Raw genomic sequence first — 12,999 nt, forward strand, 5'->3', positions numbered from 1 at the left:
AGCCTGCAGGTGCCTTCCCAGGCTCCTGAGCTTGCCGGATTTCTGGGGCTTTTCTTTCTGCGAGAAGTGGAGCTGACTACCCGTCGAGGCTTCACGAATGCCGAGATGCAGCAGCTCTGCCAGCAGATGCCTCAGTTGGAGACGCTCGACATCCGCATTCGAACGAGAAGAGTTCCACACACAAACGACTCCACGGGGGAAAGTGTGGCGAGGCACTCAGTCTTCAGAAGACCTGAAGGCGGCCCTCAGAGACGGCCGCCTACAGGAGAGGAAGCCTCGGCGAGAACTCCCAACTTAAAAGGCATTAAGAGATACTTGAAGCTGTGGACGGAGGTTAAGCGGATTGCAGTCAGCTACGACAACACTACAGCGAATCTGGAGGCTCCCGACGGCGGCCCTAGTGCCGTGGTGTACGCCAGGAAGTGCACACAGGAGACAGAACGGACTCCTCTCTCAGAAGTCACTTGTCGCAGTGCCTCTTATCAAGGTGCAAGAGGCCCTGAAGTATCACTCTCTCCAGTCTAGTAGCGCCCGCGAAACCCTGCGCTATAACTCTGACGTTTCCCGTGAAACGCACTTTGTATTTTTAAAACCACACTGTCAAATTTAGAACACACTACCGTACCACCTGGGTGTGCCCTCCTTAGCGAGCTAACTAGCTAGATGTCTGTTGTCTCATCCTATTTCGCTACGGCTGCTGACAAAGAGTATCGGGCAAAGAGATCCCCAGCCGGCTGGCATGGCAGAGGTCCCTGGAGCGACGGCGTTCGTCAGTCGCTCCAAAGACATCAAGCACGTATTCAAAACATTGAAAACTCACAATGTCGCATACGTTTACTAAGGCCCATGAGCCACCGTGGCTAGTAGTAAGAGGTCCTTTGAAGGTGGTGTCTTCTAGTCAAAGAGGTCCTCGCTGAAGGCGGCCCCCGTTGCAAACACGTCGAAAGCGCGCGCGCCTCAAAGGCGTCCTTGAAATAAAAGTCGGATGCTTCTTTCTCTAAGCGTGAGGTGACATACTGCGGGTTTTCTTTTAATCGAAAGGACTTACCCCCGATGACTTAGCTGATTCAAATTCGTCTGCAAAAAAAAGCACAAGAAACGGAAGAACCCCATGAGGATGAGCTGCTAAGCGTGCAAACTTCGACCCTAGAAAAGGATCCGTCAAGCACCCAAACCCTAGGATCTTTAAAGACGGCTTTCGGCAGATTAGCCCCAAACCACTGCAGAGAGAGGAAAATGTACCGGAAGCACCATTGCCGGAGCTCCTCTGACTGCTGCTGATGGCGCTGTACAACAAAAAATCGCAAGAAACAAAAATGGAGACACTTGGCGAGCAGCCGGGGTAGCAACACGATCAGCAAAAGGAATCTACGAGGAGCAGTTGGTACCAGTGCGGCTGCAGACAGGCATCTACAAAGTGAGACCGGCATAAGCAGCAGAGACACTTGCATACTGATCAAGGTGCTTTCTTTTATTGACCCTGGTTTTGAGGTTCCCTTCAGTGTCTTCTATCGAATCCTCATCGTTGCCGCTGTTGCTGCTTCTCCCACTACTAATGCAATGGACGCCTTCTTGGGGGGGGGGGGGGGATCCTGAAGGGCCCCCAAGAAGCCTCGCCGACCGTCGCACGCTACCCTCCTGCAGCTGCTGTTGATGCTGCTCTTCCCGCTGCAACAGCCCTTGCTGCCGCTCCAGCTCCCTCTGCTGCAGCAGCAGCCGCTGCTTTGCCTCCAGCAGCGCCAGGGGAAAAGTTAGTAGCGGCGACTCCTGCGGCAACGAAGAAGCGCAAAGCTCTGAATCAGCGGCATTTACTCCAGGAGACAAACACGTTAAAGAGCATCAGGCCTTCAGCACGTGAGAAACCTGCAGAGCAACTGCAGGGACTCATGCATGCATACCAGGTTGCTTTGCTGCTCCCGCTGCTGCAGCAACACCGCGTCATTAGCTTCCTTAAGCGATGCATGCAGCGCCTCAGCCCTCCGCTGCTTGCAGATTGACTGCGCTGCCGACGGTTCACTTTTGACTACACCTGCAAGAGGAACAGCCGCAGCAGCAGCCGCTGCTGCCTCGATGCGCCGCAACGCCCCCTCTGCCGCTTTCAGAGCCAGACGCTTGGATATTAGGGGTCCTGACGCTTTCCGCATGCCGTCAACAATAGATTCTGCAGACAAAAAATCGCACAGCCCAAGGAGCGCAAGCCGCATACGAAGGCCCTAAGAATGCCCGTTGGAGAAATTCCACTGGCTTCACATTGCCTAAACTGTGCTTGCCGCGCGAGTTTCGAGTTTTGTGTTTACTCAGGATGCGTTGAGCGACGAGGAGCAGACATTCGACAGTTTCTGGATCCTCTTTGAGGTGCAGCTGAAACAGCGACTGCTGAGGCTGCTGATCCTGCTGTTGCAGCTGCTGCAGTGCCGTCTGACTGCTGGCTGTGCTGCACTGCCTCGAATCCTGAGCTCCTCCTGCAAGCGCTGTTGCTGCCGTTGCTGCTGCCGCTGCCGCGGCGGGAGCGTCTAGCCACAGCGAGACGACTGCAGGCAGGAGGTCCAGAAACTTGGTGCTTTGCTGCAGCAGCAGCAACGGCTGCAGCAGATCTTCCGTTTGCAGCAGGAGGAGGAAAAGCGTCTCTACAAAGGCAGCAGAAGACTGCGCTAGGGCTTCATTCGGAGGGGCATCTCCTTTTTCTCCCGTAGGAATTCCTCGAAGGGCGGGAGGCGCAGCCTCGGCCACAGATAGCTGTCTCAAGGAGCTAAAGCAGAAGACAAGCAGCTTGCGCAATCCCCTCAACATCTGAGGCAGAGGGGGCACCATGTCTCTCGATTCGTCTGCTGTTTGAACTGCGGATGCGGCAGCAGCGGCGAGGTCTTGCAGCGCGTCCGATTTGTCCACCTGAGCCTTCGCAGCCGCTGCAGCCTGCGCTATTTGGAGACTCGCCGACGCATCGGCATGCTTGTGCTGCAGCTGCTGTTGGAGCTGCTGCTGCAGCAGCTGCAGCGTGAAGACGCCACGAAAGCCACGCCGCAGCATGCGCTGCGTCGCAGCCGCAAGCGCCACTACGGCAGTTGCACGCGGACTCTCTGGTCCCCCCCCTGGGAGGGACGGAGAGAGGCAGAGCGACAGACAGCACGATACGAAGCTCTTGTCTTCTGGAGAGAGGCCTCCCAGGGTTGGCGACATGATCTGCAGCGCTCACAGAAGCCGCGTGTGAGGAGCAGCAGCAAATGCAGCTCCTTAAAATCCGAAAAAACAGCGGTTCTGTAGTGGGGAAAAGAAGTTGGTGGGCTGTAGAAAGCAAGAAATGCTTTTCATGCAGAAAAAGCGGCTAGACGCGCACTACTCACGTATTTCACGTGCTCTCTGTACTGGTTCTGCAGTACGGGCTGTAAGTACAGGAACTCGAGCAGAATTTCCAGACGTTCTCCGAAAATCAGCTGCGCCTTTTCCGCATCCTCCCGTTCATCCCCGTTCTGCTTCTCTTGCGCGAGGCTTAACAGCAGCAACTTCATGAGGACGCGCAAGGCGAAAGACTGCAGTCGCTTCGTGGCTGCTTCCGACGCGGTGACAATCTGCCACAAGAGGTCGAGGAGACTCTCGCCTCGACCCGCTGAAGCGACGTTCTCCTCACCGCCTTCCAGCTCGTGAGGATGAGACTCCTGCTGCTGCTGCTGCTCCTGCTGCGGCCGTTGCCTACTCATTTCGCGGCGTAGCATGGTGGTGTGACAAAGCAGCAGATCTCCCAGGAAGCACACGTACAGCTCACACCTTTGCGTATGTCCAGCGAAGTCTCGCTCGTACTGCAGAAGCAGCAGCAGCAGCACAAATGGCATAAATATAATCGGCCGTTCACGAAGAAGCCCTATCAAGGGTGGCATGCCTGCTTTGCCGTTGAGCTGTCTGCCTCGCTGCATTGTCAAAAAAAGCGCGACAATCCATCATCTCAAACTCCGATCCACAGGGTCGTTTTGTGCATCCTATTTTCGGAGTCTCACCTGTTTCGACTGTACCGTTGCATCGTGAAGCTTCTCCGTTGCCTCGGCGGCTGCTGCTTGCGCTTTCTCGATCTGCTGCTGCAGGTGAGCCTGCTGTCGCTTCGAATTTTGCTCCTCTGTCGGCTGCTGTTCAAGCAGCTGCTGCAGCTGAGCACGCAAGCGCTGCTCCAGTGCGCTGTGATGGCTGCGGTGCAGCTGCAGCAGCTGAACCTCGTGCTGCAGCTGCTGCAGCGCAGTCGCGGCCGTTTGCATCTGCTCCAGAGACGTCAGCAATGTGGCTTTGTAGGCCCTTAGCTGATTCGTGATTTCCTGCTCTCTGCTGCTCAAAAGGCAGAAGCAACCGAGGCTCTTGCTGACGAGCTGCAGCGAAAAGGTATCGCAGGCACCGCAGGCACGCAAGGAAGCGCTATCTCATTCTCTCACATTTCAGCCCGAATCGCTCCCGTTCTAACATCTCTACTGCTTTATCTTTCTACCAAGAGAGCCTAAAAGAGTGAGACACACACACACACACACACACACTCACACACACAGAGGGATGCTCAACGGACAAAATTGACTTACGACTTCGCATAAATCATTGTGCAGCTCGTGCCTTGGCAACACGCGGTACAGACAATCCCGCCGCATCCTACTGTCCCTTTGCCAGCACTCAACATCCCCGCTGCTGCTGCTGCTGCTGCTGCTGCTGCTGCCGAATCCAAGGCATGCGTTGCAGCAGCAGCAGCGAGCTGCAAGCCCCTCCTCATCGCCGCAGAAGAATTGCAGCGCTGGAAGCAGAAGGGACAGTGGAATATCTGTGAGAGCGCCATCAGCATCCGGACTGCTGCTGCTTCTCGCAAAGTAGGCGTCCAGTGCAGCGACAACTCGTAGCCAACGCTGCGGAGACACACACACAATGCGCGGCAGCAAAGTCGCAGCCTTCTCAATAAGAAGCCTTGAGAGCCTCCTGGCTGCTGGCCGTATTGCGTAGCAAGTTTTGCATGCAGGCTCTAGGGCTGGTGGGAAAAACATGGGGATGCGCCGCTGCCATACCTGGTGCAACTCGCTAGTAATCACGAGGTACACAGGCGCAAGGCGGCCATATGTTTGTTGGCTGTTTTTGATTTGCTGTTGCAGCGCGTGGAGCACTTGCGCATCGCCTTGTTGCTTCGGCTTCTTCTTCTTCTGCTGCTGCTGCTGCTGCTGCTGTTGCAGCAGCTCCGCAAGCTCCACGGCCTTCTGCTGCAGCGCAACCAGCTTGTGCTGCAGCAGCTCCTGCTGCTGCTGCAGCAGTTGGGTGCTACAGAGACGAGGACTGAAGGCGAAAGGGTCGCCTTCAGCGGCCGAACAAATTTCCTGCAGCACCTCTTCGTCCTTTCCAGCTGCAGCAGCAGCAGCAGCAGCAGCAGGCTCAACGCAAGCAAGCGGCAATACATATACGCAGTTCGCTCTGCTACGCACAAAGAGGCGGCGGTCTTTGCGCCGTCTCTCGCGCGTGTGCTGCAGACGAAGACGCCACATGCAGCCCTTCCGCGAGGCAACGACGCCCTTTTCTCAACTCCAAAAAGCCTCTTCTGCTCTAGCTCCCAAGCAGCAGCAGCAGCAGCAGCAGCAGCAGCAGCGGCAGCAGCAGTCTTGATACGCGTGAGTCAGCAGCAGGCGTGCTCCTTCCAAGCGGCACAAGCACACGCATCACCCACGAATGCAGCCCGAACAAAATGCAGTCAGAGACCGTCGCCATACTTTCGAGGGGTTCATGCAACTCCGCGAGAGTCGCGCATATTTTGGCGGTAAAGGCGCACTCCGCTTCCTGGTGGTGAGGCTGCTGTCGTTGTTGCAACTGCTGCAGCAGCTGCACAGCCGCGGCAGTTGCAGTGTTGCCAAGCCAGTAAGCTGGCCAAAGAGAATATCCGCCTGAACAGACACTGCTTTCGCGCCGTCCAGGCAACGGGTAGATACTTTGCTCCGGAGGATTCAAGTTGCGAACCAGCAATCGGCGCACATCCACTGCAGCAGCACGCAGCAGAAATGCAGTAGATCCGGTAAGCCGCAAGGCCTTTCCCGAGGCGCAACTTTTTTTTCGGATCCGCAACTTCGCCCAACCCCCTCGCTGCGCAACGAGGGAGGCGCTGGATGCGGCACGCAACGGCAGGGCGCCAAGAGAACCTCCGCTTGCAGAAGAAGAACGCAGCTCCCGCAAGACGCGGAGGCGAGCCTTAACAACCCTCCAATCTACGGCTTACCTAGCGGGGCAGCCGAGAGAGTTTGCTCGCAGGCGTCCTCGAGAAGGCGGTCTGTCTCTTGCGTAGATACACCCGAACAAGACGCCAGCAACAGCAGCTGACGCACGCAGCCCAGCAGCGTCAGCTGGTGCTGCAAAACACAGCAGGCGCCTTTCCCCAAAACACGAAAGTAGATCTTCACACCCCCCTAGACGCCTGTAATAGCGCCAGCCGACGAAGCGACTAAAACGGTGCCCGTGAGCCTAACCAAACCCCCAACAACACAGCACCCCCATCACCGTCCGAAAGAGCAGCTCAAACGCACAGTTTCAGCTTCTCTTCGCGCCTCCACAAGAGCCGCTTCGCACGCAGCTCCAGGAGGAGCTGCCGCCGCCGCCATCTGCTGCAGCAGCTGCTGCTCCTGCTGCTCTACCTGCTGAGCTGCCCCCAACAGCCGCATCAGCAGCGCGTGCAACTCCGTAAGGTCGATGCTGCTCCTGCTCGCACTCGCAAGCCGCAACGGCAAGAGCGGCAACCGTGCAAAACACCTCGCGAAAAAAAATCCGTAGCCAAGAAGACTTGTTCACGCTCAAAACGCAATCGAGACGAGACCTTAAGGCCCTACTTCTCTGCGGGTGTCGCCAGATGCTCGGCAAAGACGCGAAGGAGGAAAACAGCCCCAGGCGTGAAGTCGGAGAGACAATTAGTTCCGCGACTTTCCAGCAAACACCGTATGCCTTCAGCTGCACCTCAAAGGCCGCAGCAGCACACGCCAAAAAGCAAAGGCGCATGTTAGTTTGAGCTGCACACACCGCAAGGGGGCTGCCCATCGCCAGCAGCAACGACTCCCAACACAGCAGCAACACACACAACAACACCTTCCACAGCAGCACCAGCACCATCGATACCTTCATTAGAAGACGCGAGGAGGAGTTCCTTAACTGCAAGCTCAATCGCTCCCTCTCCTGCTGGCAGACACTCCGACAAATCCTCAATGAGGCCTACGAGGCCCCCGCACTTTGCCATAAAGTCTCGTTGCTGCTGCTCTTTCTGCTGTTGTTGCTGCTCTTGTTGCTGCTCTTGTTGCTGCTCTTGCTGCTGCTCTTGCTGCTGCTCTTGCTGCTGCTCTAGCCGCTGTTGCTGCTTCAGCAACAGCTCCCGCTGCTGTACCCAGGAGCGGAGCATTTTGAGGCAGCTGTCGCGGACGGAGGCCGCGCGATCGTTTAAGCCGACGAGCGCCAACTCCACCCTTTTATCCGGACTGATCAAAGCCTCGCATCTGCGCAAGAGGCATAAATATATACATATATATATGCCCCAAAATTTCGCACAATGAAAGGTGTGCATGCGATCCGTGAAAAAGGCTGCAGGGGAAGGGGGTCGGTTGGGGTCGTGAAAGTGGATTGCGCGAAGGACGCGCCGAGGAGAAGCCGAGACGCTGAGATACTTTTGACATTCAGCACGGGCGTACAACGGCAACACACAGCTAGCCGTGAAGTGGGAAGATGAGGTGCACCTTCGACGGGAGACACGAGTGGGGGAACAGCGGCGGCAGAACGGGGGCAAAAATGAGATGGGGAGGGCTGGCTGCTGCTGCTGCTGGGCATCTCTTTTATCAAGACTGCGACTGTGTGTTCTCTTACGTGGCAAGTCTCCTGTACAAGGCTGCTCGGACTTCAGCGGCACAGTCAAAGGCTCGCGTCAACAGCTCCTGCAAGGCTGCGGCAGTCAGTAATTCGCTTTCTTGCTGCTGCTGCAAAGCTGCAGCAGTCGGTAGCAGCAGTCGGCTGACTGCAGCGCGACGAACTGCAGGGGCCTCGTCAGTCAAGGACTGGAGAAATACGGCATGCACAGTAGCATCCTGCAGCACCGCGCAAATGCTTCTCACATAGCCTGCTTATCCTTGGCTCCGAATGCCTCGTCTATGGCCTCCTTGCCTTCTGCCCCCTAGCTCGAAGTGAGACGAAAGCAGTGGCTTAAAGGGCTTGAACTCGGCATCTGTTGCGGCGTCTAGCCCCCTCTTCCCCCTCCCTCCTTTTCAACCCCACAGACGCAGTACGTCGGCGGCTTGCATCTCGGTCAGAGAAGCGCTTTCGTGCATTGTGTTCGCATGGCAAAATTCAGAAGGTGAGACGGGAAGGGGGGAAGAAGGAGGGTAAACTTGCTTCTTGAAAGGGATCCAACAGCAAGAGGGCAAGCCTCCTTTGCTGGGGATCTCGCCCCTGCTGCATGAAGGCCAAACACTGCTGCACATGGCGCTGCAACAGCGCAGCTCGGGTGTTCAGACCGCAGCCTCCTGCTTGCAGCTGCTGCTGCAGCAGCTGCAGCAGCTGCAGCAGCAAGCAGGCAGTACCCAGTCGCACTGCTCGCTGTTTCGCCATCAGCAGAGGCAACAATCGCTTCCAGAGAGCCTGAAAGACACCATCACCCCCAGCAGCCACATCAACACACTCAACAGAGACGTAGCCTGTACTGTATGTATATTTCTTAGATATCTCTGCGTCTGCGGAGTCAGCAACTGTCAGGAAATGCAGCCCAGCAGGTGATGGTGATGCGCACAGCCCTTACATGCAGGAGCGGCATGTTTTGTCCTCGAGACGCCTCTTGCTGCTGGCTTGTCTGCTGCTTTGCGTCTTCGTGTGCTTCGGCAGGGGTGTTGCAAAGTTGATCCCCACCGCTGGCGCTGCTGCTGCTGCAAGCGCGAGCAGCAGCAGCAGCAGCATCAGCATCAGCATCAGCATCAGTGGCAGCAGCAGCAGCATCACCACGAAGCTCATCTGTCCGGAGGAGCACTTGCAGTGGCAACGCAGCAAGGCGCTGCCCCTCCCGTTGAGATAGGCGGGGAAGTACCAAAGCCAAACGGAAACAAAAACGAGTCACACACTCTGTCAAATGGTTCACATCGACTTCGCTGGTGTCATTGCTGCTGCTTTTGCTGCTGCTTTTGCTGCGTTGGCTGCGCTTGCACGGTGCCCCCGCAGTTGCTGCCTGCTGCAGCAAGCCCGATAGCCGCCTTAAAGCCACAGCAAGAGACAAGTCGCGGTGTATGTACAGCTTGAACGTTCCCAGCAGCAACTGGACCCAAGAGGGGAGGCGTTCTGTGGGGCCAACAGACTCTTCATCTCCAGCGCGCGAAGACGCAGCAGCAGCACCACCTTTCACACGCTGCAGCTTCACTTGCTGCTGAGGCTGTATCGCTTCTTCATACTTCACGAGCACAGAGCCTACGGTGTTGCTGCCGCTGCTGCTGCTCTTGCTGCTAGCGCCCTCGTCACTGCTTGAAAAGCTGCTATTCCGCCTGCTGCTGCTGCCCGATAGCAAAGGCTTCTGCCGCTCTGCTGCGGCCACTTTTCCTGCTTGCTTTGCTGCTGCTGCTCCTGTAGCAGCGACCCCCCACTTCCAGTGCTTGCTGTACCTTCTCACGGTGCCCCTCAGGCGACAAACAAACATTGAGCTGAAAGCATAGGCCGCACTTTGTATACGTTCCACCCGAAGGAGCTGCGAGCTTCTGGCCTCGTTGTCACGCAAGGCGTGACTCGACGAAGAGGGGAGACTACGGGGAGGCGGGCTGCTTCTGTTGCACTGCAGCAGTACTCCCCAAGACTTGTAACGGTTTCACTGGAAATCTCGAGAGAGAGAGCGAGGAAGCACTCGAAGCGCAGTACGCATGCGACAACTCCGTGCAGCCTAGCGGCCTCTAGTAGACCGTCCAGAGAGGGTAGGGCCCCTGGAGGGGGGTGTTCTAAGCGACCACTGCCAATTTGCGGCTCCCCGGATCGGTGGAAGTGTTATTTATCAGCGCCCTCTCGCTACTTGAATCAAGAAGGATCTTGAAGTCTAAGGCGTAAAGTTCTACAGATTATTGAAGACGCCATCCATGCGAGGCGGGGACTAAGAAGCCTGGGGGGCAGCTGGTCAGGAAGGGCCCCTGAGGAAGGAGGGGGGGTTGTTGGGGTGGTTGGGGCGGTGGGGTCGTTGGTGGCTAGAGCACCCTGGCACTACGAAGCACTTCGAGAATTGTATAGTTTCTTTAAAATACTGCAGAAACTGCTTTAAACGAAAAATGAAGTACATATATATATGGCGGTAAAAAGCCGCACTCCCACGGTGTACACCCACGCTTACAAGAAAACACCCCCATGCTTACAAGTAAACATCGCGGCGCTGTTGTTGCGCGCAACAACAGCAATGGAGGTGTCAACCCCAATGAGGAGCCTTGAGGCTCCTCTTAGGCCTCCTTGATAGGCGACGTTCCAGCAGCAGCCACTGCCGCTCGCGCTGCTGCTGAGACAGCTGCAGTCGTTCCCAGAGCAGGGAACACCCACGCCAGCTCCGCGTGGCCCCCCAGAAGACAAATCAAAAGGGGGTGCCCATAAATACAGATAGCAGCCAATCTACTTCCTCTATAGGTAGCCAGGAAGGGGCGGCAGCAGCACCACCCCCCTCGCATCTAAAAACACGATGACTGTTGACAGACAGAGGCCGCAGTTCCTCCTGCTGCGCTGTCGCTTCACTTTCCAGTGGACGCGCCCTCCCGACCTGCTGCTGCCTGCAGTCGTCGCCAGGCAGCCACTGTCTTGGCGCGCTGCCACTCGTGCTGCAGCAGCAACAGCCTGCCCACCTCCCCAAGCCTTCCCCTCCGTTTGCTGCCCCCTCCACTGCCAAGAGCTGCAGCTGCCACAGCTCTAGGAGAGCCTCCCATGTCCTCGAGCAGCAAAAGCAGCAGCGTGGGATGCGCTACGCTGCAGCAGCCGCCGCTGCGAGCCATCCGTCGCAGCAGCCGTCGGTACAGAATTATCACACGCGACCGCTCTACTACCGAGTCTTTCGTAAGGTGCATGCGCCTCCTCTGCGCGCCACTATAAACCTCCAGCGGGGACGCTGCAGCCGCCACTGCAGCCGCCGCTGCAGCAGGAAGCTCCCCCGTGCAAGTCTCGCCGGCAGGAGGCGCCTGGCGCAGCCCTCCGGATTCGTTGCTGCTCTCCGTGGACAGTCTGCTAGGTGTCGTCTGCGTGGGAACTCTCCTTCTCCTAAACGCAGAAATCGAGGCGATACTACTGGGTGGCTGGAGAGTGCTGCTGCTGCTACTACTGCTGCTACTACTACTGCTACTACTACTGCTACTAGTATTGCTGGTGCTGCCGGCCTTGCTCCGCGTCCTTAATCCTAAGATACGGCGCGTAGGGTGTAACAGAGCCGAGCAAACACTTGCGCTTCCCGCAGAGAACATCTGCAGCAAACTGCCCCCCCAAGACGTAGCTCTGCTGCCTCTTGTCGGAGGAGACTCGCCAGCAGAGACTGCTCGGTTTGCCGCTGCACCGTTCGCAGCAAGCGTTCCCGTTGCACTGCTGGTGGTAATCCTGGGAGGCTCAGCTGGTGGCGAGGCAGCAGCCGCAAACGCCGTCGAGACTGCTGCTGCAGAAGCAGAGGCAGCAGCAGCAGCAGCAGCCGCCCCCCTCAAAGAAACCTCTGTAGCGGCATTCGCAGCGGCGGGGAGATGCCTCAAGGCGTGCCTCGTTGCACTAGAGGCCTCAAAACTGCAGCGTGGAACGGCCTGACGCGGATGCGCCTCTGCTTTACGGCGTGTAAGCCAACCAGCAGCATCTTCCTCAGCAGAAACACCTCGAATTGCTGGAAAAGAGGCTGCTGAGGCCATGTTCTCGGGTTCCTCCCCAACCACAACACACGATGCCCCCGTCTTCACAGCTTTTCTCGAGTCGGGGGGTCCAACTTGACTGACGCAACACTGCTGCCATGGCTCCTTCACTGCGGCTGCACAGTCCTCCGCTGGCTGCTGCTTGCGCCTTTTCCTAGGAGGCCGACCATCAACTACCCCCCCAGCAGAATGCATTGGAACTGATGCCTCTGTAGTAGTAGTAGCCGAAGCGGATGCCTCTGCAGTTGTGGTAGTTGCTGGAACTGATGCCTCTGCAGTTGTACTAGTTGCTGGAACTGATGCCTCTGCAGTTGTACTAGTTGCTGGAACTGATGCCTCTGCAGTTGTAGTAGTAGCTGAAATAGATGCCGCTGTAGTTGTAGTAGTAGCTGAAATAGATGCCGCTGTAGTCGTAGTAGCTGGTGCAACAGGATGGCGAGCAGCGGGGAGACAGCGCGGTGTAGCTGCATCACGATGGAGGCCACCCCACGCTGCAGCAGCCGCTGCTGCAGCTGAGCGAGCGATCCTTCGATCGGGAGAGATCGACGAGGAAACCCCCACCTGCTTCGCTTCTGCATTTGCTTCTGTGCATGCAGCAGCTGCCTGCCCCCTCCTGCTGCACGGCCTGCTCGAACGCAGCTGCGGCTGTGGTGCTACAGCAAGCCTTCTGCGAGACAGCAAACCACGATACCCCTCCCGCTGCCAGCATTGGCTGCTGCTGCTGCTGCTGCTGCTGCTGCTACTATCGCCAAACTCCTTAGAGGTGCAGCAGTAGCGGCGGCTGCTGCTGCTGCTGCTACAAGTCTCTTCACATACACCCGAACATCCCTCGGGGGTAGGAGAAGAAACTTCACTGCAGTCACAGGTACTGCCACTGCTGCTGCGAATGCTGCTGTTTCTCGCATGGGGTGTGCTGCTGCGGCTGCGACTGCTGCTGCTGTTGAGATCTATGGTAATGCAAACATCGTCTAGTCCGCTTCCCTCGGCGTCTGAGCTGCTGCTTCTGCTGCTGCTGCTGCAAGAACCGATATGACTACCTGAGTGCCGCGTCGCTGCTTTCCTGCAGCCGCTCACAGCTGCAACAGAGATATCTGATGGAGAAGCAGCTTCTGTCGCTGCTTTTTCACGTCCTCCTGCGCCTCCTGCTGCT

At 57.2% G+C, this 12,999-nt stretch overlaps 2 protein-coding genes across 2 annotated transcripts; both read right to left on the reverse strand.

Moving 5' to 3' along the window:
• Positions 1 to 1,659: 1,659 nt before the first annotated feature.
• LOC34624541 (histone-lysine N-methyltransferase 2D) lies at positions 1,660 to 8,574 on the reverse strand (the record flags this gene model as incomplete). Its single annotated transcript, XM_026336182.1, has 10 exons — positions 8,359 to 8,574; positions 7,837 to 8,054; positions 7,072 to 7,472; positions 6,819 to 6,942; positions 6,519 to 6,690; positions 6,215 to 6,344; positions 5,715 to 5,978; positions 5,028 to 5,353; positions 4,658 to 4,704; positions 1,660 to 1,699 (listed from the first exon to the last, which is right to left on the reverse strand). Coding segments are annotated over exons 1-10 (1,938 nt in total), but the record flags the coding sequence as incomplete, so codon positions are not given.
• A 183-nt stretch (positions 8,575 to 8,757) lies between these two features.
• LOC34621367 lies at positions 8,758 to 12,044 on the reverse strand. Its single transcript, XM_026336192.1, has 4 exons — positions 11,661 to 12,044; positions 10,050 to 10,191; positions 8,942 to 9,348; positions 8,758 to 8,826 (listed from the first exon to the last, which is right to left on the reverse strand). Exons 1-4 carry the CDS (start codon positions 12,042 to 12,044, stop codon positions 8,758 to 8,760), a joined length of 1,002 nt encoding a protein of 333 aa, XP_026191977.1.
• Between the last annotated feature and the right edge of the window lie 955 nt (positions 12,045 to 12,999).

This window comes from Cyclospora cayetanensis, unplaced genomic scaffold (genome assembly GCF_002999335.1).
Source record: "Cyclospora cayetanensis isolate NF1_C8 unplaced genomic scaffold, CcayRef3 CcayRef3_contig_118, whole genome shotgun sequence".
NCBI lineage: Eukaryota > Apicomplexa > Conoidasida > Eucoccidiorida > Eimeriidae > Cyclospora > Cyclospora cayetanensis.

Excerpts from the sequence above, each read along its gene's own strand:
- LOC34621367 (XM_026336192.1), bottom strand. The coding sequence starts at position 12,044 with ATGCATTCTGCTGGGGGGGTAGTTGATGGTCGGCCTCCTAGGAAAAGG. Across the intron at positions 10,192-11,660 it reads CTGCGAATGCCGCTACAGAG|TGCCAGGGTGCTCTAGCCAC; the intron begins GTTTCTTTGAGG and ends AGTGCTTCGTAG. Across the intron at positions 9,349-10,049 it reads GATGGCGTCTTCAATAATCT|GTGGTGCTGCTGCTGCGTCT; the intron begins GTAGAACTTTAC and ends AGCGTGTGAAAG.